The sequence below is a fragment of the Uloborus diversus genome, chromosome 8 (genome assembly GCF_026930045.1).
Source record: "Uloborus diversus isolate 005 chromosome 8, Udiv.v.3.1, whole genome shotgun sequence".
NCBI classification, from domain to species: domain Eukaryota; kingdom Metazoa; phylum Arthropoda; class Arachnida; order Araneae; family Uloboridae; genus Uloborus; species Uloborus diversus.
The window spans coordinates 134,740,728-134,767,597 of NC_072738.1; the positions used below are offsets into that span (position 1 = coordinate 134,740,728).

At 31.9% G+C, this 26,870-nt stretch overlaps 2 protein-coding genes across 2 annotated transcripts in view; one reads left to right on the forward strand and one right to left on the reverse strand.

The window, feature by feature from the left end:
• The first annotated feature begins 24 nt into the window (after positions 1-24).
• LOC129227751 (NEDD8-activating enzyme E1 regulatory subunit-like) lies at positions 25-1,719 on the forward strand. Its single transcript, XM_054862355.1, has one exon. It carries the CDS (start codon positions 25-27, stop codon positions 1,624-1,626), a length of 1,602 nt encoding a protein of 533 aa, XP_054718330.1. The 3' UTR covers positions 1,627-1,719.
• A 4,072-nt stretch (positions 1,720-5,791) lies between these two features.
• Positions 5,792-26,870, reverse strand: part of LOC129228612 (transcription factor E2F7-like) — a 32,451-nt gene continuing 11,372 nt past the window's right edge. Inside the window, exons 6-12 of the mRNA XM_054863293.1 lie at positions 23,796-23,877; positions 23,560-23,694; positions 20,781-21,215; positions 12,177-12,274; positions 11,234-12,094; positions 8,071-8,146; positions 5,792-5,832 (exon numbers count right to left, since the gene is read on the reverse strand). Coding sequence (XP_054719268.1) covers positions 5,792-5,832; positions 8,071-8,146; positions 11,234-12,094; positions 12,177-12,274; positions 20,781-21,215; positions 23,560-23,694; positions 23,796-23,877 — 1,728 coding nt within the window. The remainder of the gene's footprint in view (positions 5,833-8,070; positions 8,147-11,233; positions 12,095-12,176; positions 12,275-20,780; positions 21,216-23,559; positions 23,695-23,795; positions 23,878-26,870) is intronic.

Here is a 26,870-nt window from a genome sequence, read left to right on the forward strand (position 1 = left end):
TGTATTATTTACAAATTTTTAATAATGGCGGATACCGGCGACAATGGATATGATGATTCTAGTAAAAGAGTTAAATATGATAGACAATTGAGATTGTGGGATGATCATGGACAGCATGCATTAGAAGCTGCTCATGTTTGTTTGATAAATGCTACTGCAACGGGAACCGAAATACTGAAGAGTTTAGTTCTCCCTGGTATTGGCGCTTTTACAATCTTAGATGGTGAGAAAATTTCTGGTCAAGATGCGGGTAATAATTTTTTTTTCGATAAAGATAGCGTCGGACAGTCTAGAGCAAAAGTATCCACAAAATATTTACTTGAATTGAACCCGGATGTACGAGGAGAGTTTGTAGATGAAACCTTAGAAAGTACGATGAAAGCGGATCCTAATTTTTTCTCGAAGTTCTCTGTTGTCATAGCAACGGGAGTTACCGAAGGGGCATTATTGAGGTTAGCTGACACACTATGGGACCAAGGAGTTCCTTTACTAGTGTGTCGTTCTTATGGATTGATTGGATATTTAAGACTCCAAGCTAGCGATCGGACGATTATTGAATCCCGTCCCGAGAATGAATATCAAGATCTACGATTAGATCAGCCGTTTTCTGCTTTGAGGGAATACGTTGATTCGATCGACTTGGATCAGTTGACAGACCAAGAACACTCGCATGTGCCCTATGTTGTAATTCTCTTGAAGGCCTTGGATGTGTGGAGACAAAACCACGATGGTGAAATGCCAAAAAATTCTAAGGAAAAGAATCTTTTTAAGGCTGAAATAATGAAAGGTATGAGGAAGAAAGAAGATGAGAATTTCGAAGAAGCTTGCCGAGCGGTAAATAGGGCCATAACTAAAACTTGTGTGCCTAGTGAAGTTAATGCAATTCTAAATGATCCTCTGTGTTCCGATTTGAACAGCGAAAGCAAGTCATTTTGGATTTTATGCAGAGCTTTGAAGGAATTTGTTGAACACGAAGGCAACGGAAGTTTACCGGTCAGGGGTGTTATTCCAGATATGTTAGCTGATACTCAGAGTTACATTAAACTTCAAAACATTTATAAGAAGAAAGCTGAAGAAGACTCAAATTGTATGCTTTTAAGAGTCCAAGAAATTTTAAACAACATTGGAAAGTCTCAGGACAGTATTACTGAACATGAAATAAAAACATTCTGCAAGAATTCCTACTGTTTGCGTGTTTTACATGGAAGGTCTTTAAAAGAAGAATATGATTGTAAAACGTCTAGAATTCAGAATTTAATTGCCAATTTAGAACATGAAGATAGTGATATAATCTTTTATGCTCTGCTTAGGGCTGCTGATAAATTTTATACTGAATATTGTAGATTTCCTGGCCAAAGTAATGACGATGTTGAATCTGATATTATAAAGATAAAAAATTGTCTTTCCCAGTTAACACAAGAATGGAATTGCCCTTCAATTATGAAAGATGATTACATACACGAGATTTGTCGGTGGGGAGGTGCTGAAATTCATTCAGTGGCAGCTTTTGTCGGTGGAACAGCTGCTCAGGAAGTCATTAAATTAATTACTGGCCAATATGTGCCTTTCAATAATACTTTGATATATTCTGCTATCACCCATAATGTTTCTACTTATTGCTTGTGATTTGAGTTTGCATGTCATGTTTATTGAAATGCTGAAAATTTTCGTGTACTTGGAATGTTAATTTTCTATAAAATAAAGTATATTTATAATGCATTGAAGAAAAAAGATAAAACAAGTTAAAACATTTTTAATGTGATATTATAAAAAGATAAGTTCTGTATACCTCAAATCCTGACAAATGTAATTCACGTTATCACTATTTTGCGGAAGAGTGCAAAAACTTGCATACAAAGGTTGAGACATAACACTGTTAAATGAAGTAAGTGCACCTCAGCTACAAATTTCGCTGTTTTTGAGAAATTGTTTAAAGAATTTTGATTTTAAATAAAGCGTTGTTTTATGATTTGTCGCCAAAATTTCTCTAAAACCACAACATCTTTTATTAATCGCCAGATCTGTAGCTGAGGTGGTGTTAATATATAAGTACCATAAATAATCATAAAGGAATTTCTTCTTTAGAAGAACTTTGTTATGGCCCAATGCAGGAACAAGATTCTACATGCAATATAGTGATATAACCTAAAAATGGCCATTTTTGTGCTTAACGTCAGTCTGGCTCTGAGGTACAGAATTGTTTTATCACACAAGTTTAGAAAACATGTTGTAACACTATACTTTAGCCTAAGGCTTGGTATTTTTCACATTATAATGATTCCTCTGTTTCTTAAATTAAGTTTAAACTTAATGGGAAAAATCACTTTTAAACCTAACTAGTATTTAATACAAGCGTGAAGTTTTTCTGGGGATTTCCTTAATTTTTACTGTCAACAATCTTGGCATTCTTGTATAAAAATCTTTTCTTCTGAATAGATAGAAAAGTTCATGTCAAGTTTCACTATTCTCGCATAACACAAAAGAAATTTTTCATACTAAATATGCAAAGTATAACAAATAAGGATTGTTAAGTGCCAGTCACCAAAAGAAGTAAAATTCTTCCAAATAAAAGCAAATGCTATATATACAAGGGTGCCCATATGGAGGAGGGGGGGGCTCAAGCCCCCTCTTAGAAACTAGAACTTCCTTGCTTTTAGTTCTTTCTTTGCAAAAATGTAAAACATTTCTTCTTCAGCAGTTAATGAAGAAGTTATTAAAAAACATCACATTTTAATAACTCACTAAAATCCGTTTCCATGGGGAAAATATGTGAGCCCCCCCCCCCCCTTACAATTTTGCATATGGGCGCCCTAGGCTATATATAAGAATAGCCGCATACATTTATTGGGATCTTATTTATTTAGAGGCGCTTTGTTTTTACTTTGACTATACACCTTTTGTCTCAGTTATATGTTATGTGTGTAATAGTTTTCAGGGTTTTTGGACCTAGATCAATGGTGCCCAATCATCACATTTTACCCAAGGGTAGCACATCGTTTTAAGATGAATTTCCTGGGCCAGAACAAACATATAAAATTTAAATTCATTTAATTTCTTTCTGGATAACATGGAAAAAGAGAAAATTGAACTAATATTACTATTTGTTATACAAAGCTTCCATCTGTCTTTTAGAAAACAATATTTGACTATTTGGCTTACATATTGACAATCATTCATCCTACCAAAAATGATTGGTTGTTTATATAATATATTAGTTGTGTACTCGTGTTATTGAACACAACAGGGCACATGGATTGAAAATCACTGTTCTGAATCCATTTCTTGTTAGGTATTGATTCTAGTGATATTGATAAATATTTTTCTGATTGAAGAGAAAATAGATTATTTTTACAAACTAGAAAATCCCCTGTCAAGGTATGAAGGGTGAAAATTGTTTTGAACTACATTTGAATGTGTCAATTGCCTGTTAGGTGATATTTTGATGGTTAAAATTTTAACCCTAACTCCAGTGGATTAACCCTAAAATCCAGTAGATAGCGCAAAACACCAGTTCCAGTTCAGCCCTGTCAAAACATGAAATTTTCCCTGCATGTCAAACATTGCTAAAAAATATTACCAAATTATCATGCCGTGGCCATATGGGAATTAGAATATTCATGCTGCAGTTCCTATCTCTGGTGCATAAAGCATTGTTATGTTCAGGATATTGCTCTCAGTCATGACGTATCCTGAAAGAGAGGGCGGCTGCTTCCCCCTTCTATATATATACACATATACAGTGAAACCTCCGAATAGCGGACAGTCAAGGGACTAGAAGTTTTGTCCGTTATTGGGAGGTGTCCGCTATTAGGAGGAACTACTTAATTTACCTTTTTCAAAGTGGGCTGTTGTTCCCTTTGTAGAACACAATCGAAACAATTGCGAAAGGTTTACTACATTTTACATCAAGTGTAATTAATCTGTTTTTTCTTAATAAAGGTATACTGACAGCACACACTTGTCTTAAAAAGCATTTAATCAATTAAAGTAATCAGTTAAAACAGTTTGACATCTCTTTTTTGCATTACCAACAAACGGCGATTCGGCGGAGCAACTCCCCTCCCCCCCTCCCAAAAAAACAACTTTTTATGGTTAATTTATTTATTTTATCTCGAGTATCACTATTGCATGATTGACAGTTTTCAATATGACCTTGAATATGGGCAAATCTTTTTCATGTCTAAAAATTAAACAACCCAACGAAACCACGGCGCCATAAAGCCGACTACTACCGGCGCCGGTCTGCTCAATTGGAACTCCCGAGAGCCCCAGTTAGAAAAAGCGCCCAGTTTCCTCTTTTTTATCCTAACTTTTGAATAGTTATTGTGTACAAAATTCATTAAAATCTTAAGAAAAACGTACGTTAATTGTTAGACTAACATCAGTTTTCACTCTGCTTCAATAAACTCAAAAATAGCCGTTACAAAATTATGACTTTTTTTTTCGTTTTTCATTTTTTGCTGCCCGCAAAAAGTATCATGCCTTTTAGTTATTTTTTTCTCTGCCCCAACTTTTAAGCCCCAATCGCTGCCTCTGCCCATTACCACCCTTTTAATTCCACGAAACAGTGATAAGGAAATGACAGGTGGGGGGGGGGGAATATCAGTTGTGGAGGATGAAAAGCTTTGTAAGTAAGGCAAGCAGATACTAAGATATTCTGTGAAAAGAAAAAAAACGGAAGTGCTACGATCGCAAGGGAAATATTTTGTGAAATAACTGTCCGTTATTCGGAGTGTCCGTTATTCAGAGTGAATTACATGGAATGGCCTATATTGAGGGACTGGGACTTGCAAAAATGTCCGTTAATTAGAGGTGTCCGTTATTCGGGAGTGTCCGTTAAGGGAGGTTTCACTGTATATATATATATATATAATTTAAGTAAATAAAAAATTTAATTTATTAATTAATAGTTGCTAAAATTTCAAACTTTATCCATGAGTTTGGCTCTAGTAACTTGGGTCAATTTTTAAAATGGGAGCTCATTGAAATGGGAAAGTTATTTAGTTTATTTGAGATTATATTGCTATTAAGATAATGCACAGTAATACAGCACAAAAAATTCCTTTTTTATAAACAAAAATGTTCTTTTGCAAAAGTGTTCTTGCATGCGACCCCTCGCACTCCATGAAAAAGAAAAAAAAATTAGACAATTGCCTCCCCTGGCCCGTCATTTTACAACGAGACAAAGGCTATATTCTCGATGCATTTTTATTATTAAAACAAGAAAATAGATGTACATAAATGCATAATCATGTTGTTTCTAAAATCTGAGGGGAGGGGGGAGCAGTTGATACATCCCCGTTTGCTCACATGGTGGGCCTGCCTCTACCCCCTCCAAGTGGAGTTGGATATGCCCTTTCTCTTAGTGAAAAGCTTTAGGATATAATTTTTAATGTAGTCTGATAATTTGAAGTTTCATCATGCACTGGTTGTCTTTTTCTAAACAATTTCTCAGTTTAGCGTTTGTTTTATACTTTTGATAAATGAAACTGGAAAAAAAACACTTTTAGGATCCATTTGGAAACAAGAATCGGTCGCCTTGGTGCAACCACAAGCTTTCGAAAACGCTTGCGGTGGAACCGGTGACATCACTTAACCGCGTTCGGAAACGCTTTCTGTCGACTTGATAGTAACCTGTCTGGAAGCAGTTAGCGAGATTACAAACGTCACAAAGTCTGTTGGCCAATCCGGTAGTGTTTCATGTTTTGATCGTAACGCATATGACTTTCCTATCACAAAAGTTACGCTTTGATTGGAGTGTCGTTTGCTGCTGAACTAGAACTTCCGCGGTTTAACCACGAGCTTTCGGAAGCAGCTGTTCTACCGGTATTCCTAGAGAAATTCCAAATACGTCACAATTACACCGGGAACCACGCGGTGTAACCGGTGGATCATTTCCGAACGTAGCCTTAGTGAGTGACATGCAGGATTTTATCTTGGTACAGCATTCTTGGTCATACTTTATTGACCCTAACTGTTGTAAACAGTAAAAAAAAAAGGTTCTTGGTTAACTAACTTTAAAACTAAAGCAAAGATCTTTATCTATGTTTTATTTATTAACAAAAACCAATTTCTAAATAAAAATAAAAATTGTTAAGAAAGTAGTTCAAACCAAATAATATTTGAGAGTTTAAAGATAGCTAGTTAAAGTTACAGTAGCTATCTTTAAATGAAAGAACCTTCAGTTTTCCTAGATTTAACTGTCTCTCGTGAATTATAGAGACAATGTTGGTATGACAAGGACATTTTTATCTGAAATTTCTGTTGATTTAAATTGTTAAAACTTTCTTTTCGACTAGGCTTGCCAGATTTCTGAAATGTTCAACCAGGACTCAAGTAAAATATCTGAAGACTGAGAAATTTTCAGAAACTTGTATAAGGAAGCTCCGACCCCCTCCCCCCGTAAAAACTTTTTAAAATACGCTAACAAAAACTATTGAAAATAAACATTTTAAAAGCCTTTTTCTTTAGTTTTAGAATGTGTTGTTAACCCAAACTGTTTTGAAACTTTGTATCACTGGCTAGTTTATAGCGTGTTTTAGAGGGTAGTTCATTCTCAATGCTAGGAATAAATAATATTTATGAGCCTAAACCAGGGTAATGATGAATGACAAGCAGATAAATTTTAACATTTTATTTCTTACATGTTAATATTTGTTAATTACACTAGTAAGAAAAAAACACTTAGAATGAAGAATAAAAACTTGAAAAATATTCACATTTATTTTTATTTGCTTGTACTTATTTTAGAAACAGTTTTTTGGTTTTAATGTTGTTAAAAGCTGCTTCAATAATATATAGTTTAACAAGTTTATGTTTCAAATGACAAAGTAATTATCCAAAATAATCTTTCACGGTTATTTTTAGTCATCTAATCTAATTCTTTTCCGGGCCCTGAAGTAAACCGGCCGGGACACCAAGATTTTGCCTGAAATCCGGGACGTCTGGCAAGCCTATTTTTAACTTAACCTTAAATATTTTGCCCAAATGCCACACTTAGGTAACATGCTTTTCTACGCCATTCCATTGATTTGCTTGTTATTTATTATTGTTTTTAGTTTACAGTACCTTTATTCAATGTCTTTAGTTTTTCAGCAAAGGATTTATCAGAAAACTACTGTAAATCAGTTTCAAGGGTGATTAAACTAGGTTGAGTTTAGTAAAAATGTTGCAATTAAAAATTCACTAATATAATATTTGAAACATTTTTGACTGCAAATGCAAGTTTATGTAATTGATCTGAGCAAAAATTATGATATAACTAAAAAACAAAAGAGTTAAGTGGTTAACACATGACCATTTATCTGAATGTACATGTTAACAATAAATATTCTATGAGAAGGAAATAGTTATAAATATATGTTTTATTCAAATAAATAACATTTCACTTTTAACTCAATAAAGGGAACTGAAAAACTATACATCATAACATAAAATTCATAATTGCAATCTTTAGCTAAGTACATCAAACAGACAAAACATTTATTAAGCCTACGTCTGTCAGGGGACTGACATTTTATAAAATATAAATCTATAAATTTCTTTTACACTACAAAAATACAATTAATGTAATGGACACAGAGCAATTCCTTTTCAATACATAGTGAAGGATGTTCAAGTCAGATTACAACAGAATAAAGCCACTGATTAGTTTAGCAGTATTTAAAACAAAGCACTTTTCTATGTGTGAAAACAAGAGGAGACAAAATTGCGAAGTTAACTCATGCAATAAAATGATTAATATATTGTTAGAAAACAAAACGAGCAAGTCAGTTATGCATATGATCTATTTTGTTTTTGGATAAAAATGAATGTCTGTTATAGTCAATATAACATTGCAATTTGACCAATTGGAGTGGAGCAGTAGTAAAAACTGTAATGAAAACGGGAAAATTTATATCATTGTATAAAATGCTTGGAACGCCGATTATAAGTATATTTTTGAGATAGACTGCAATGCAGCTAGTTCAGAATATACTACTTCCAGAACACATGAATTGAAATCAAGTATTTTGATATAACATATTCATGGTATTTATTGAACCAAGTGAAAATGATTTTATCACAAACTTTTTTCTATGGCAGTTAAAACATTCAGTTTCTCTCCCCCCTCCTCCCTTGGTACAGCAGTTGTACCATCGTTGTCCTGAAAAAGTTTAGACATTGTTGAAATAAATTAAATAAGTAATGAGAGAATGAAATATCAGGGATGTGCCGACCAAAACTCCCTTTTGGAGCAATCTTGGGAGCAGGAAAATGGCGAGCTTGGAGCAGTGAAATTGCAAATTTCAAGCAGCTTGCAGCAGCAAAAATTTAAATTTTGCATCAATTTAGAGCAACAACGTATATTTCACACAGAAACATGTGTGCCATGATAAAATAATAAAAAAGAAGATTAAGGATGCAAAAACACCATAACTGCAACTACAAATTGAAGCTCTCTTAATTATTATTTTTTTTTTGTCTAATATTCTTCACAAAAGACAAGTCTCTTGTCCTGCTCTACTTTTTACTTCCTTTTACAAAAAAATGAAGTATTGTATTCGCGAAATTTTTTTCACTCAAAACTTAATAATTTCGATTTTGCTCACCCCCGGGGTTAATGTTGAGTTTTTTTCAACCCGATCACACGCGGATAAGTGACTAAGATCGTATAAACACCCGAAATATCTATTTTAACATTCCCCGAGTTAATTCAACAACTTTTCTTGTGACGTTCGTATGTATGTCGCATAACTCAAGAACGGTATGTCCTAGAAAGTTGAAATTTGGTACGTAAACTCCTAGTGGGGTCTAGTTGTGCACCTCCCCTTTTGGCTGCATTCAGGTGTTTCTAAAGGGGTCTTTCGCCCCTTTTTGTGGGGAAATCATTGTTAATTTCAATGTATACTCAAGTGGTGTTATAATTTGGCGGACACTTGGCGATATATCACCAGTTTTTTGGTCGTCAAGTTTTGTTGCTAACTTGGCGATTTTTTTAAAAAAAATCTGGTTTCAATTTGGCCACTGGTGGTGATATTTAGAGAGTCAACTATTGAATCACATTAAAATTGCCAATAATGGGAAAATGGCATTAAAATTGGAGTTAAAAGGAAGTCATGTGATGCAAACATCAACTCGTTTCTTACACTTCTTTTGATTTAAATTTAGTTCACATTTACTTTGCTTAATACATCACTGCTTTAGTGCACATTTAAGTTAGAAAGCTTTAATACCTATTTTAAAAATTTGTTTTTATATAATATATTCAAAAAGGCTTTTAAAAAACGCACAAAAGAGTGGTTGAATTAAAAACTTTTACCTCAGCAAGTTACAAGTGACTTTTAAAAAGCTATTAGATCCCCCCCCCCTTTTTTTTGGTATGTTTAAGTTTTTCACTTATATTTGACCTTATTATTATTTCTTAGGCATATACGTTTATATATTTAACTTGATTAAGAAATCTGAAGATCAAGCAAAGGCAACATTAAAACATTTTATTTTTAACTTTGATATTTAATCAAAAAATTAATAATGAAGTTACAATGAAAAAAATTGATTTTGAGAAATGATGTCACAGAAAAGGAATTTTTAAATACCCGTGAAAAAAATATGAAAAAAGAAAAAATGAATAAATAAATAAAAATTTTAAGACTAACTAAGAATATGGAAAAAATGCCTGAATCTGAGAAACTTGAAATGTCTGCATATTCATTACCAGATCATTAGAATTCCTAGATTTTTGCTATCTTAAGTGTCTCTACAAAACTAGAGATCAATTTTCTGTCCTAAAATCTTAAGAAACCCAAGATTAAAAACTGGCGAACAATATTATATTTTACAGATGGCATTTGCTTAAATAAATTTGGATGCAACTGGATTGACATTTTCAAGTAGTAGGTGTGGAAAAACACACACACACAATTCCTCAATACTGAAAACAAAAGATAACAAAGGTTGAAAATAATGATCAGTGCAAAATTTTTCTTGTCAAAGTAAGAGAATCACATAAAAAATTAAAACGATCGAGTTTTTCAATAGCGGATGCAATTGGATTTTGAAATGCGCAAAAAATCGTAAAAACAAGCTTTAAATGCATAAATTTAATGATATTCTGCCAAATATGCTAAAGGAACTGCAACATTAAATGCAAAATTTCAGTTTTGGCGCAAGTTTGTCCGATGTTGGAGCAGAAAAGTCCATTTGGCGGTCTTTTGGAGCAGTTTGGCGCAGGATGGGCGATTGGCACAGCTGGCACATCCCAGAAATATCCTCTTTCTTTCTGAATTGAAAGATAAAAGATAAATTACAACTTTTATGCATTAGTATATTGCTGAGAAATTTAGATGTTACGAGTGCTCTAAATTTAAAAGAAATATTTTTAAAATTCTCTGAAGATATTTTATGCACTTTGTATAAATTATGCATACATTTTATCACTACAAGCATGCTTTAGAGGTTGTCAAAAAATGTAATTGTTAGAAAAAATCAAGGAATTGCTGAAAAGAAAATGAAATGTAAGCAAACTAAAGAGCTGGTTTTGAAAGTTTCATAATTTTATTATTGGTTCCTTTCTAAAGTGAGTTGAAGCATTCTGAAAAAGGATCCAGGCATCAAGGACGGTCAAATAAAAGCAATAAACAATCGTGATTGCTCAAAAAAAAAAAAAAAAGAGCAGAATCAAAATTACCAATTTCAATCAATGTTCTCAATTTTGAAAATTATCATGGTATGCTTGTTTTGAAGAATAAAAAATCAGAACTCTAACCTGAACCCAATCACCCCTGTTAAACTACATTTTAAACCCATAAAACTTCGCCTGATATTAAACTCTTTTCATAAAAGTTGATAAACTTTTGTGAAGGATATTGCCACACAAAAAACACTTTGCTGGTCTTCTACTTATTTCAGTTTGACAAACCATTATTCAAAATGCTTCAAGAACCAAAAATCGAACTATTTCCTAAAGATGGCATAAATTTAATAAAAATATAGCAGAGCAAGGGCGCCCATATAGGGGGCAAGGGGGGGGGGGCTCAAGGTCCCCCTTTGAAATTAGAACTTCCTTGCTTTTAGTATCTGAGCCTCCCCCCCTTACAATTTTGCGTATGGGCGCCCTTGTAGCAGGATAATAATTTTCTATTTTAAAAATAATAAATGAAAAAACATATATTAGCATTCATTAAGATTTTGGTTTTGTTTGAACGGATACAGGAAATGTAGTTCCTTGAACTGTATCACTTGAATAACTTACAGGACTGTTAAAAACAAAAACTGTTTCTGGAGCATGGTATGAAGGCGTATTCAATGGGGACATTGAAAATTTCTGCAAGGGCTGAGGCTTCTTGATGGGACTAAGTAAAGTTTTTTCATCAATTAAAAAAGGTTTATGCTTTTGAATAGATTCTCCTCCATATTTCAAAATATCAGATACTTCTAAATTTAAGCTGTCATTGCTAAAGCTATCACTTGAATGTAAAACTGTTTCTTTTGGCAAGATAGTACGGAATTTACTGCCTTGTGACACATTCATACCTTGACTAATAGGCTTACTATCAAAATTTAACTGAATGGTACTGTTCTGATTTGAATCACTAGGTGAAAAATGTCCAAATTTCAGACTATTGCTTCCAGCAAGCTTACTAATTAGAGGTCTAGATTTCAAGTTTGATGCACTTGGTTGAGGTTGGCTTTCAATCTTTTTCAAAATGTCATGAACTTCAATATTAGAAGGAAACGACATATCTACTGTTGCCGATGGAATTGGAGTCACATATCCACTAGGAATACTTAGTGGTGATTCATTAGAAGGAACTGTACTTGGACTATTATTTCTAGTACTGCAAACACTACTTGCTTCACTGAAATCAGGCGGAACAGATGATTCTCTTGAAGAAATGGCTTCAGGTGGAGTTCGTTTTAATTTTTCTTTGATAGTTGAGGCACTAATTTTGTTAGTGATTTTTAATATGTTGCGTGCTTTCCTTTCTGAGTCTGTTGATTCAGAATTTTCTTCAAGCTGAATTGTTGCAGTTTGTCCTTCCGATAATGAAATGTTCAAGTACTTCAATATAGTATTGCGTTGTTCCATTGAGAGTTCCATAGTGTTTGAATCCTAAACATAAAAAAAATTAATTTCTTTACTTTTAAAAGCACACACAAATAATTTATGACACAAACCATCTTTAAAAACTTACTTCATATTTTTCACTTTTGCTTTCTATAGCCATTTTTCCCTCGGGTTGCTTTTTTGGGAAAAGTGATGCAACATTTTTGAGCAGTAAAAATGTTGGAACTGAAACATGAAACATTTTATTACATTTTTATCCTGATACGTGATTTAACTGATCATTATTTTATTTCATTATACTTTCCTTAGCACTTTTCTTTAAGTTTTTAATAACTATTCAGTAAAACCTTTTGTTTCAGAAGTTAGGAGGTAATTTATACCCAAGTACATAGTGTGGTGAATGCTTCAAGTAGATAACTACAATTCATTTTTTTTTCATACTACTTCAAAGAAAACAAATTAATATTTTTCTTGATTTTTGGGGAATATAAAGATTTGATTTAAATGTTATTAAACTGCCACTCCAAAATTTCAGATAAGAAATATTATGTTCGCTTTCAAAAAAAAAAAAGAAGAAACATACTATTTGCTTCGATTATACTGTGCAGTTAGAGAAGACAATTTTACATGTAGTACTGAAAACTGGCTGGGGTTAGTTTACAATTTGAAAACTTTCAATAAATTAGGGTTTTGCATACGTACAATGTTTGAAGGAAATGTAAGTAGCTGAGCAATTGATTTTTTATAAAATAAATGTTTAACTTTACGCGCAAGAACACTATAGGTCACATAAGAAGAAAAAAAAAAAATCAATCAAGTGAACTAATGCAAAAGCAATTCAGGGAAACCTTTTCTTTTTATTTCAGTATTGATCAGTTGAACAAAATCAAAATAGAATAGATGTGTACACATTATGTTTATATATATATATATTATATATATAAAATTAAGCAAACAGAATTACAAATATTAAACAAATTATAAATAACAAATGATGATAAAAAGGAAAAATGCAAACAGCTATTAAGTAGGAATAGATAAAGAGTGAATCCAGAGCTCATCAGCCGTGGAGGATTCATTAATTATGGTCAAAAGACCAAAATTTTAACTAAAAACTAGAAGAGAATGTTTAAGCTCCAGTACATGTAATATAGAGTAACAATGGGCAAACGCACCACTTGCTAAACTAAAAACAATAAACTAGAGCTCAAACCTAAAACTAAAAGCGGGGGGTTTCGCCTCGACTAATTAGGAAAACAAGTTCCGATAATTAGCCTTCCACAGGACAGTACCTGCCAATAACAAAATTGTCTTACCTTGAAATCCGCGTAAACAAATCCAATCCATTGCTCAGCCTGATAAAAAAAACCAATCCATTTGTCAACAAAACATTAAAAACATAAAAACATATCCCGAAATCGGTCCATAGACATGCCGAGTCGCCTGTTTCGCACGTGTAAAATTCATCCACCACGGTGATTCATAAAAAAATGGTTTGTCACGGTTGTATCATACATTTACACAGTTAAACAGTTTCAAAGGAAGCGAAATGTTCATCGAAGGCTATACTTAAGCAAATGTTTTCAACTAGATTTTTAGGGAAGTTATTATTAAAAAGTAAGTTTTTGAGTACTGAAATTTCTTGCTTAAATGCAGAGATGGTATTGCAAATTCTTTTAATTCTGATAGCTTGCGAAACAATAATGCCAATAAAAACCTTTTTACTTAGGCAGGAGGAAAAATCTTGTAAACTGTTAACTGAAATTGAATTCACGTCTTTTATCATAGATTGTAGTGGAACAATTTGAGTCAATTTGTATGTTGATATCCAAGAAATTAAAGCTATTTTGATTAGAACTGGTCTTTTTGAGCGTTAATGAACTATGATAAATAGTTTTGCTGAGTTCAGAAAAATTAGGAAAATTTATACACAAAAGGTCATCAATGTATCTGCAACAAAGAGGTGTAGAGAAAGGATTGTCAATTAAATATTTTCGTTCATAATATAAAAGAAAAAGGTTGGCTAATGTAGAGCTAAAATTAGCTCCCATTGCTATGCCATTAATTTGTAGAAAACATGAATTACCATTTTTGGAAAAATTTTTGAAAATACAAAATTTAAAAAGACCAAGAAAAAACAATTCATTAAAATCAAGGGAATCCTTGACTGAATTAAAAAGTTCTGAAACAGAGGAAAAAAGTTCAATGAGTGGGATATTGGTGAAGAGGTTTTTAAAATCAAAAGTTTCTAAGTAATTTATATCAAGCATATTAAGTAAATTGATGACTTCAACACTATTATTAACAATCCAGAACCAATTCATTTGTTGAAGTTTAAGTTGTTCAAGAATTTTTTTGAGAAACTGTTCAAGCTTTACACTCAGATTTTTTCCAATGGTGTTGGTGGCAGAGCAAATAAAGCGAAATCCAACAGGTGTTTTATGAAATTTTGGAATTGCATATAAGTAAGGTAAGTTAACAGAATCGGGACATGGCAATTTAAAAAGTTTGTAAGCAGCAGCAAATTTTTTGATGATGGAGGATTCATTAAGTTTGGAGGAAACATAAGTGGTGGTTTTTTCTAGTTCATTTTTCAAAATATTAGCATATAATTTTTTGCAGCAGATAGAGTAATTAGAACTGGCTTTATCAACAACTGTAAAGACAAAAGCTTTTTTAAAAGCATTGATGGCATTATTTTCATCAGCAGAAAGATGGAAGTATGAAGAATCTGTGTTAACAATATCACGTAAACGTGATTTCAGTTCAATTAAAAAGTGGTGTCTATATTCAAGAAATGCATTAAGTGGAACATTAAAACAATAGGAGATTTTTCTTGAAAAATATTCAAGTTCAAATGTAAGCTTATTAAAAGCTTTTAGGAAATTAATACGAAAATTAGGCCGATATTTAGTACCCAAACTAAAAAGTTTAATGAGTTTTGTGTTTTGTAAAAAATTCAAATCACCGGTCAGAATATGACCAAAATCAGAGTTGAAGAAGATGGAATTAGAGAAATTAGCACAATTACAATCAAAATTCAAATATTTATCAAAATTTTTTGCAACTTTTTGAAACTAAATTATATACAGCATACCATAACTCATCTAAAAATCTTTGTATTTATTCATTGTTTAGATTTGGAAATAATACAAGTACTTTTCGTTTTAATAGAGGATCAGGAAAATCTCCTCCTCGTTTCTGCATTTTTTCGCCCTTTGAAATTCTTAATAAGCTTGAAAATTCTTTTTGTCATTCTTATGACACTGAATATGTTCGGAAATTTCTTTTTGGTCTTAAACATAAATTTCTAAAAAAACTAAAAAATTTCCTTCCAAACTACCTTTTTAAAAATTCACACTTTGAATTTCTTTGTTATGATCTTCTGATCTACAAAGTTGGTTCTACTCAACAACATCAAACATACTACTGCACCTTTAGTTTTTTGCAAAAATCCTTCGACTATTTAAACTTTTCTAAACTACACAGTAAACTTTTGGATTTTTTTCCCATCAAGGATCTACAAATTGTCTTCAGCTACAAATTCAATCCTCCTTTCTCGAAAAAAATTCTTAACTATCAAGAAGTTGCAAAAAATTTTGATAAATATTTGAATTTTAATTGTAATTGTGCTAATTTCTCTAATTCCATCTTCTTCAACTCTGATTTTGGTCATATTCTGACCGGTGATTTGAATTTTTTACAAAACAAAAAACTCATTAAACTTTTTAGTTTGGGTACTAAATATCGGCCTAATTTTCGTATTAATTTCCTAAAAGCTTTTAATAAGCTTACATTTGAACTTGAATATTTTTCAAGAAAAATCTCCTATTGTTTTAATGTTCCACTTAATGCATTTCTTGAATATAGACACCACTTTTTAATTGAACTGAAATCACGTTTACGTGATATTGTTAGCACAGATTCTTCATACTTCCATCTTTCTGCTGATGAAAATAATGCCATCAATGCTTTAAAAAAAGCTTTTGTCTTTACAGTTGTTGATAAAGCCAGTTCTAATTACTCTATCTGCTGCAAAAAATTATATGCTAATATTTTGAAAAATGAACTAGAAAAAACCACCACTTATGTTTCCTCCAAACTTAATGAATCCTCCATCATCAAAAAATTTGCTGCTGCTTACAAACTTTTTAAATTGCCATGTCCCGATTCTGTTAACTTACCTTACTTATATGCAATTCCAAAATTTCATAAAACACCTGTTGGATTTCGCTTTATTTGCTCTGCCACCAACACCATTGGAAAAAATCTGAGTGTAAAGCTTGAACAGTTTCTCAAAAAAATTCTTGAACAACTCAAACTTCAACAAATGAATTGGTTCTGGATTGTTAATAATAGTGTTGAAGACATCAATTTACTTAATATGCTTGATATAAAGTACTTAGAAACTTTTGATTTTAAAAACCTCTTCACCAATATCCCACTCATTGAACTTTTTTCCTCTGTTTCAGAACTTTTTAATTCAGTCAAGGATTCCCTTGATTTTAATGAATTGTTTTTTCTTAATCTTTTTAAATTTTGTATTTTTAATAATTTTTTCAAAAATGGTAATTCATGTTTTCTACAAATTAATGGCATAGCAATGGGAGCTAATTATAGCTCTACATTAGCCAACCTTTTTCTTTTATATTATGAACGAAAATATTTAATTGACAATCCTTCCTCTACACCTCTTTGTTGCAGATACATTGATGACCTTTTGTGTATAAATTTTCCTAATTTTTCTGAACTCAGCAAAACTATTTATCATAGTTCATTAACGCTCAAAAAGACCAGTTCTAATCAAAATAGCTTTAATTTCTTGGATATCAACATACAAATTGACTCAAATTGTTCCACTACAATCTATGATAAAAGACGTGAATTCAATTTCACAGTTAACAGTTTACAAGATTTTTCCTCCTGCCTAAGTAAAAAGGTTTTTATTGGCATTATTGTTTCGCAAGCTATCAGAATTAAAAGAATTTGCAATACCATCTCTGCATTTAAGCAAGAAATTTCAGTACTCAAAAACTTACTCTTTAATAATAACTTCCCTAAAAATCTAGTTGAAAACATTTGCTTAAGTATAGCCTTCGATGAACATTTCGCTTCCTTTGAAACTGTTTAACTGTGTAAATGAATGATACAACCGTGACAAACCATTTTTTTATGAATCACCGTGGTGGATGAATTTTACACGTGCGAAACAGGCGACTCGGCATGTCTATGGACCGATTTCGGGATATGTTTTTATGTTTTTAATGTTTCGTTGACAAATGGATTGGTTTTTTTATCCGGCTGAACAATGGATTGGATTTGTTTACGCGGATTTCAAGGTAAGACAATTTTGTTATTGGCAGGTACTGTCCTGTGGAAGGCTAATTATCGGAACTTGTTTTCCTAATTAGTCGAGGTGAAACCCCCTGCTTTTAGTTTTAGGTTTGAGCTCTAGTTTATTGTTTTTAGCTTAGCAAGTGGTGCGTTTGCCCATTGTTACTCTATATTACATGTACTGGAGCTTAAACATTCTCTTCTAGTTTTTAGTTAAAATTTTGGACTTTTGACCATAATTAATGAATCCTCCACGGCTGATGAGCTCTGGGTTCACTCTTTATCTATTCCTACTTAATAGCTGTTTGCATTTTTCCTTTTTATCATCATTTGTTATTTATAATTTGTTTAATATTTGTAATTCTGTTTGCTTAATTTTATATTTACTTGGCTTTTTAGTTTTGCTGCGTTGCGCATGTATGGGCTCTTGGTGTGGTCTTTTCAATATTTTTCACTTTTATTATATATATATATATATATATATATACACAGGGGTAGAAGTGATCGACTTGTCACACATAGGACATTTTCCACAAAAAATATAGGACAAATATAGGACACATTATATGAATAGTTTCGCTATGAAAAAAGAAATAATACATACATATTATTTATTTATTCTTATCAATGATTTTGTTTAAAAAAACCCCCTCAAACAAAATTATAACTTACACCTGAAATGACTTTCCTGTAGTTGAAAGAATAATTTTTGAAAAAAGTGTAATTTGTAGACAAAAAAAAAAGAACAAAGTGAAATTTGTTGATAATTAACACAGCCAAGGGCGCCCATATAGGGGGGCAAGGGGGGGGGGGGGCTCGAGCCCCCCCCCTCGAAATTAGAACTTCTTGCTTTTAGTACTTTTTTCATTACAAAAATGCAAAAACATTTCTTCTCCAGTCATTAATGAATAAGTTATTAGAAATGTCAACTTTTAATGACTCTAATCCGTTCTGAAATCAGTTTCCACGGGGAAAATATCCAGCTAAACCACAGGGAAAATATTTGAGCCCCCCCCCCCCCCTTGCAACTTTGCATATGGGCGCCCGTGAACACAGCAACTCACAATTTTTGCAGGAATATAGTCACAAACGTTTTTATTTATTTATATAAGCTATGTCGCAAACATAGCTCATATAAATAAATAAAAACCGTCTTTGTGTTGAGAACTAACTGGAAAAAACCAATGCTTTACATGAAATACACCGCCAGCTCAGTCATTTCCAGCCGTAGCACAAATATACAGATATTTTGTACCATAAAATTTCACAAAAAGAAAAGATTGCAAAAAGACTATTTGAACATTCCGATCAGAAAATGCACTGAACACAAAAATATATCCGCGAAAGCAAAAACCGAAAAAAACCACGCTGGAAAACAAAACAAACTGCTGTTGCCAAATGCAAAATTCTACAACCAACTTCAGAATTCGTTCTCGAAATTCCACCCACTACAGTGAAGTCATATTGCTGTAGCCAATGAGAGAAGATGCCTGTTGCAGGATTTAGTGAGTTGCGTTTTTTAATTTGAAATTCGTTTGCACACGTACTTTCGACGAAAAATCCGAAGTCAGATAGTTTATTTACTGTTGTTTTAAAGAAATAAATTAGATAAAAAACTGGAATATAGGAAATATAGGACACTTTCCAAAAATATAGGGAATATAGAATATATAGGACCACTTCGACCCCTGTATATATATATATATATATATATATATATATATATATATATATATATATATATATATATATATATTCTTTATTTTAAATGTTTTAAAGTGGCAAAATATGAATGCATTACAAAACCTTATGAAATTTGAAAGCTAATTGAAATAATCTCAGAATTTCATTTAGAAATTTTCAAACTAAGGTTTTTAATGAAAATAAACCAGTACTGTATTTACTTGCCGTTTAACAAAGATAAATAAGCAACAAAAAATAAAATTTGCAAATTTCTGCAATATCAGTCACGCAAACAGCTGTTTGGAAGGCATACATTTTACAGAAGGCAATGGTACACTAAAGACAAATCAGGGTCAAGCCCATAAATTTTGCGAGCTAAGTAAAACAAAGAATATGATGGTTCTTGTGATATTCGATTGCAACTTTGATCATTTCTATGAGGTAATTTGAATTTTTTTTGCATTAGATGTTAACTGAAAATCTGGAAATGATAATAATTTATGCAAAGAACATTACTAAAAAAATCTGGCTTTTGTTCTTCAAATCTTTTGCATTGTATTTTATTTTATTGGCTGATAAGTGAAGCAAGAGCAAGGCATTTTTGATTTTTTGCTCAAATAAAGAAAAAAAAAGTATGCACAGTTTGAAAGAAAAAGCAGGCACTTCGATTTTCAATTAAATCTTACTATTAATATTAGCTAAGATGCTTAAATTATTATTAAGACAGCACTTCGTCTTATGGTCCTTATGTCATGCCCCCTCCCTTCCTTTCAAAATAAATGCATAATTCAGAACTGGTTTAAAAAATCAAATTTAAGTTCTCTAAATAGTAAGAACAATTCTAAATCTTTTGTTTCAAAATAAAAGAAAAACTAAAAAGACTACCAGGTATCTATTTCTTAAAAGACATCACGGTTGAATCTTGAATTCAGTTTTCATCTGCAGATGAAACACACTAAGGCAGCGTTTCTCAACCTTTTTTGCCTGTGGGTCGGCAAGAGCTTTTGAAAACTATTTGCGGACCAGTAATATTTTTTCCCCCTCTTCATTTTTTATTTTATTTTTTTGATGAAAAAAAGACAAAATCTTACATTTGAGGACTTAACGAAATAAAATTCTTTTACAGGTTAGTGAGGTTCCCCCCCCCCCTTTTCTTTTTCTTTCTAAGGAAAAAAAAGAAATTCTCGACTCGGGACTGTGCAACACTTGTGAAATTGTTTTTGCAAACAGTTGAGGTTTTTTTCCGTTTTTTTTTTACAAAATAATTATACTAGTGATTGAATTAAATAAATGAATAAACTAAACTTTTCTTGGTGTTAAAGAAGTAACAAACATATTTAACATTACATTTTATCATTACATATTCAGAACAATATAAGTAATTATTGTGAAAACTATACTTAAGAAATAAAGATTGCTAAAAAATCATAGAGAACTACAAAAATTAATTACAAAATTCACATAAATGATGCCTTATAAGATATTATAATTACTATCATGTATCGTTTTTTGAGTTAGGAAATTTTTTTAAGGTAGACGAGCAAAAATTTCTACGGACCGGTCAAATTTTTCTGGGAGCCGGTACCGGTTTGCTGGACCACCGGTTGAGAATCTCTGCACCAAGGCATTTAGAAAGATATGTGAACATTAAGTTTAGTATACCTTATCTCAAACTAAATGTTTAAAAAAAGTATTTGCAATAAAATGGGCTTACCTGTAGAAACAGAAGATAAAGCAACTGGAGCTGAACCAGCAAAATTATTCATTATATAAAAAGACCCAGTACTAGTGCTAGTTGATGGTTTTGGAAGATTTAGGACTTTAAAATTTTGTACTGGCTGAGTTGTCAAAGGTTTTAAAGGATGTTCACTCTGCTTTAAGTTACTTTCAGGCAGTTCTTCCTTTATATCAAAATTTTCTAGCTTTATATCAGAAAAGCTTCTTTTTCCCAAGCTAGAGTTGGCAGGGTTCAAATTTTTGTCAAAAGGAGGTGCAGAATTAGGAGTATTTTCAATATTCAATTTCTGATGCTCAATTTCTGCAACAGCACAAATTTCTTGAAAGGATGAATGACGAGCAAGTGTTCTCCTTGCAGTATGTCCGTTCGCATTCAGTCTTGACAAACTTTGCCGTTCAAATCCAGTGTTTTCTAAAAGTAATAAATAATAAAGGAGTGAAAACAGCTAACAAGAGCAAAGTTATGTAAATGCAGTCAGAGCTATTAATGAAAAAAATGTCACTTAATCAGGCATGAAAGTGCCAGCTGACAAAAAAAACTGAACTTTTTGCGAACACTTAAAATATCACACCAAACGCACATACTATAAAAAATGAGCATACAGACATCAATAAATGCATTTACAAAATTACTTGTGTAAATATAAATCCAATAAGACAAAAAAAAAAAAAAAAAAATGCTTACTTTTATTTCCAGAAATATTCCTCAATTAGAACAAAGTCTTTGGGTTTGAGAACCATTGATTAATGATTATTTCATAATTTATGTAAAGAAAAATTTGCTAAACATCTTGAATGTATTATAGTCATAAAACACACTAAGTTTCCATATGAATTTTTCCCTTATGTTGTAGAAAGAAAATCTTAAGAATAAAAACACTTAATGAAGACAAAAGTTCTTTAATATGAAAAACAACCAATAAATAATGATGGAAGAGATAAATGATACTTGTGAAAATTCATAAAATTAGGGACAATTTATTGTTTTCTGCACATTTCGCTTTGCCGCTAACATTGATCTTTTGTATGCACTCCTTCAGAGTAACTTCATATTCTTCATCTTTTACTTTTATTTTTAATTTATTTTCCAACCAAGAAAATTTAAATTTATTCTTCTCACCACCATCTATTTCACGTGCTTTATGCTCTTCATTAACTGTTAAGATATTCATGATGATGGATAAAGGCACATGCTCATTACAGCTTCACTTTATGAACGAAAACGAATAAATAATCCCTCCCACATACATGTGCACCAACAAAAGGGTTGCGTTCGACGAGCTCGACTGGTTAGTTAATCACGTGACAGCTAATGATCATGTGCTCCAATCAACCAATCAACTGCTTAGAATGGAAACCGCCGCGGTAACCGGTTGATCATAGAACGATTCGGTTAGTAACCAGTTACTTACCGGTCGACCGGTGAGTTTCGTCGAACGCAACCATGCTAAGCTTACAGTTATTTATTTGAATGGATGCTCGGCCGGTAGCTACCGGTCGGTTGATCACATGACAGCTAATGACGTCAGCGCATGCTAGAGCAATACAGCGACGTTATTCAACCGACTGGTAGCCACCGGTCTATAAACGAACGCAAGCCTTCTTCCCCTTTTGAAAATGCGCGACGGGAGAAGATCGTCATTGGACCGCACGAAAGTAACCCCGCCTTTGCTCTGTACGTGAGCTGCTCTTACCAAAGAAAGTCTGTGCTCTTATCGCTAGGAGATTTACCGCGGTGGCATCCGTGATACACGGAAGTTAGAGATCGTCTTACGTTGCAGACCCCCCCCCCCCCCGATTTCCACTCACGAGTTCTCGACGGATTTGCATCGATCTCAGAAACAGCGCGGAGAGCTTTCGAAAAAGCGGAATTCTGCGAAAACGCGGAAAACTTTCATGCCTGCTTAATAGAAAATAAATTTAGTTCAGGCAGGGGGAAAATGGGGCCAGTACCTGCCTGGTACTTGTCTACCAAGGCAAAACGTCATCCATGCATACCACATCAATACTTATTTGTATTTTAAAATCCTATTCTGCCAAAACAGACTTACTTGACCGTTCAAATCTGAAACCTCTCTAAAATGCACATACTCCACCACAAAGCTTATGTTCAAATGGTTCATCAGTAACCCATAGAAATTTATCTTGTAACATAATTTTCTACGTTGGAACCTACCGATCCAAAACTGCCAGGAGACTGGAGTATATATTCAGAAATTTACCAAGAACAAAAACGATTTTTTACAGAACCTTTATACTTGTTGTGCAGAAAGGTAAATTAAGGGTGGAACTTAATGGTTTAGTATGAAGAAAAATATTCTGAATCTCTGAAATGATGGCAATTTTTTACATAGAACAAAATTGATGCATCCCATCTAAAAATCAGTAAATGATCAGTTTGCAATTGCTGTAAATCAAGACACAATTAGAAGCTGATCAACTTGCAATGAAATCAATGCATAGAAAAATATTAAAAAAACAAATTTCAATTGCTATGAATATTATATTGCTGGATCCATTTGCACAAATGAGGCATTTTTAAGTACCTACTAGCATTGGATTCCAGGAATAAAGTGCAAATACATGAGTAAATGTCACACCCATGCACATGGATTGAGCAAAATAGGAATTGAAGTTCTCTTGAAAATATCACTAAAATTGAATTACTTTACTAAGTCTGTGCAATTTAGTTTAATTAAGACAATATATTATTTTAAATAAAATTAAAAAAACATCAGAAATTTTTTCTTACATACCCAAACCATCTTTTAATTCAGGTCCAGTATATTTAAATGCTGGCTTTTTCCCAAAATCAGCATGAGCAACTTCTTTCTGTATTAGACCAATGCTTGTAAAGACATTAGCAATATCATACAAACGTCGTATCTGAGCTGCAGATGAAAAGAAAATATCAAAGGATACGATCACTTATATAAATAATTTGGCAACTTATTTCAAAAGAGATTTAAAAAAAAAAAAAATCAAATCTTACTTTTAACCTGAGCACTTTTGACAGTCCTTTGTGAAAATCCATTCAAAACTTTTGCAGCAACTCCAAGACTTATGACTTTAGACTTAAAACAAACAGAAATAAATATATGAGTTTATAAAGTTTTGATACAGTAAAACCTGTGAAGTTGACCGCTTTTTTTCAGGCACAGCATTAGCCCTTATCATATAAATCAACCTCTGTAAGTTGACCACTAAAGTAGTGCACCGCAAGTGGTCAACATACACAGGTTTCACTGTACATAAGTTGCAAAGGTGATCTGTTTATTTTGGATTGTATTCAGAAGTTGTGTTATTAAAAAGGTTTTTATTATTTTTTTTTTTTTTTGGTTTGAAGCTTTTTTGGATTCTACTATTGATACAATTCTGCATTCTTGAAGGCATAAATAAATAATAAAAAAATCTTAGCTAAAAATACTATGTTATAAATCCCACATTTGAGCATTATTACACACAAGTTTAAAATTTCTAGATACAGGTATCCCTTGTACAACATGGTTAATTTGTTCCATGTAGTATCAAAACCGTGTTATACGAGACTTTTTTATAAATGTTTTTTTTAAACTCATTTTTTAACTTAATTAATCATGTACATATCTTAAATCATGTCAATGTATACCGTGTTATATCAAAACCATGTTCCGTGTTATATCGAAACCGTGTTATACGAGACCTTGAAATTATATTACCGTGTTATAGTGAAACCAAATCATAAGGTTCAAATTTTATAATAGTTGAAATTTCGGCTCAATAAAACATACAAATGAAAACTGGCAACCAGAACATACAAAGAATCACTGATTTAAAAATAAGAGTTGTTATAAACGATAAAACTTAATTATTTTACGCACCTCAAATTAAAACTGTTATGCACAACAAGAAAAAACTTAATACGTTTTTCTTTCTGTACTAAGAACAAAACGCATTCCATAAGAAAAAAAAAATCTGAGCTTTTCTGTAGCAATAAAGTTCGTCTGAGCAACAACAACAAAATAAAATTTAATATAAAATAAATAGAATCATTCTATTCATTTTATTTCCTATTTTGTTTTGACTACATTTTTTATTTATCGTTTGCCAAATTTAGCTTATATTTAGTCCTAATTCACAACTCCAATAAACTATAGGGGACGCTGCAGTCAATGTCTAATGGCGGACGAAAAAGGTAAAACAAACAAATGCTTTAACTTATAACTTACTTTGAAATTTATTGACTCATAGTAATTTTTCGTCGTGTTTGTGGGCAGCTTTCTTTTCTATTCCTTTGAAATTATATTACAGGGTGGCGACAGGAACTGTGTAAAAAAGTTCCCTGACTTTTCCCTGATTAAGTTCACATTAAATTTCCCTGATTTACATTACCAATGATAATGGTTTCCTTTCTTTGCTCTACTTGAAATCCATTGTATGTTTGTATAAAATGCAGTATTTTAAACGTTTTAAGTTGTGTAAAGTTGATGAACTAAAGATATATTTTAAAAAGATGCTACTTTTTAACAAAATGGTAAAAAAAAACATATCAAGTCAATTTTTTTTTTTGGAAAAAAACTACAAAACAGTATATTAAATTTTTCAACATGGAAAAATTATAGAATATTTTAAAGAAGTACTTTATTTTCAGAAACCACTTAGCATAAGAATTTTAAGAAACTATTAAAATCACTCTTAAAAACATGTGTATTTATGGTAGAACTAAAAGAAATTGAAATTATTTTGAACTAAATTTTCAAACAGTATAATAATTGTTGCAAGAATAACAAGTAATAGTGAAAGAATAGAAGTAATATAGTTATTCTTACATAATTAATTGACATATTTATGCAAAATAGATGAAACCTTTTGACATTCATTCATAGGGAGCATTTCTCTAATCAAGAACATAGCTTTTAATGAATAAATACAGCATTTTAATAATAAAAAAATAAAGATATTTACTTAAGTACACAAGTTAACTCTATTTCAAATGATTGAAGTACCTATGTAACAAAAAAATCTTAGATTGCTTTAGTAAGAAACAACTTTGAAATGCAAGAGAAAAAAAAAGCAATTAGTCAATTTCAAAATATATAAAAGAATACAACTTGGTTTTAAAATAAAAGAATCATTTAAGTCTGAAGAAAAGAAAACCTTTATAATCTGTGGCGACAGCAAATAGTACAACGACAAAAAACAAAGTTTTTTTGGTTGAAAGTTCAATTTTAGCAATTAAATTAAAAACAAGAAGTAATAACTTTTAAGCTTTTATCAGTATTAATTCAAAAACCAAAGATTTCTTCTTGAAATCGTGATTACAGTACGCTAATCACTTCGAGACAATGGAATAAAGGCTAAAGAGCAAAGGCATTAATGAAGGCTCCCTTTTTGCCTGTATGGTTGTTTATTGGTAAGCGTGAAAGGAAATTTAAAGCTAGGTAAAATAAACAACCTAACAGACACAGAAGCAATCTTAAGAAGTTCATCCTGCTGTTAAAAAGTAAGATTCAATACTTTGACCTTGAGGAAAAAAGTTTTACAATTATGCGGCAGTGTATATTCGCACCTCATTAATTTTACTTTTTTTTTGAACACATAATTGGCGGAAAATACATAGGGAACTTAATTTTGTAAAGCAAAAAAAAAAACTTTTTTTCCTTCATAATATCAATTTTTCCTGATTTTTTGTTATTTTTTCAGAATTTCCTGATATTTCCCTGATTAATAAAGTTCCCTGACTTTTCCCTGATCTGTCGCCACCCTGTATTACATCACAAACTGTCTGAAGCCTGTTATTATACACCAAAGAAAATGTGGAAAGGAATGTTTTGCCTTTTTCAGTTGTACTGTAAACCACCGCAAGGTAACGTATTCGAGCTCTGGAGTTGCAAATCTTATTTTCTTACAATGCATTGGAAACAAAATAATATTCACCTTTTTGTTTTTAGAACACTGATGAGCAAAATCAAGTAGGTATTTGAAAGTTTAAAGTTAGTGTTATACAGGAAACTAAACTTTTGAGCCCAAGACAGACAATTTTTGGTAAAAGTTTCATAAAAACATAGTAAAAACTTATTACAGTTGT

Excerpts from the sequence above, each read along its gene's own strand:
- LOC129227751 (XM_054862355.1), top strand. The coding sequence starts at position 25 with ATGGCGGATACCGGCGACAATGGATATGATGATTCTAGTAAAAGAGTT.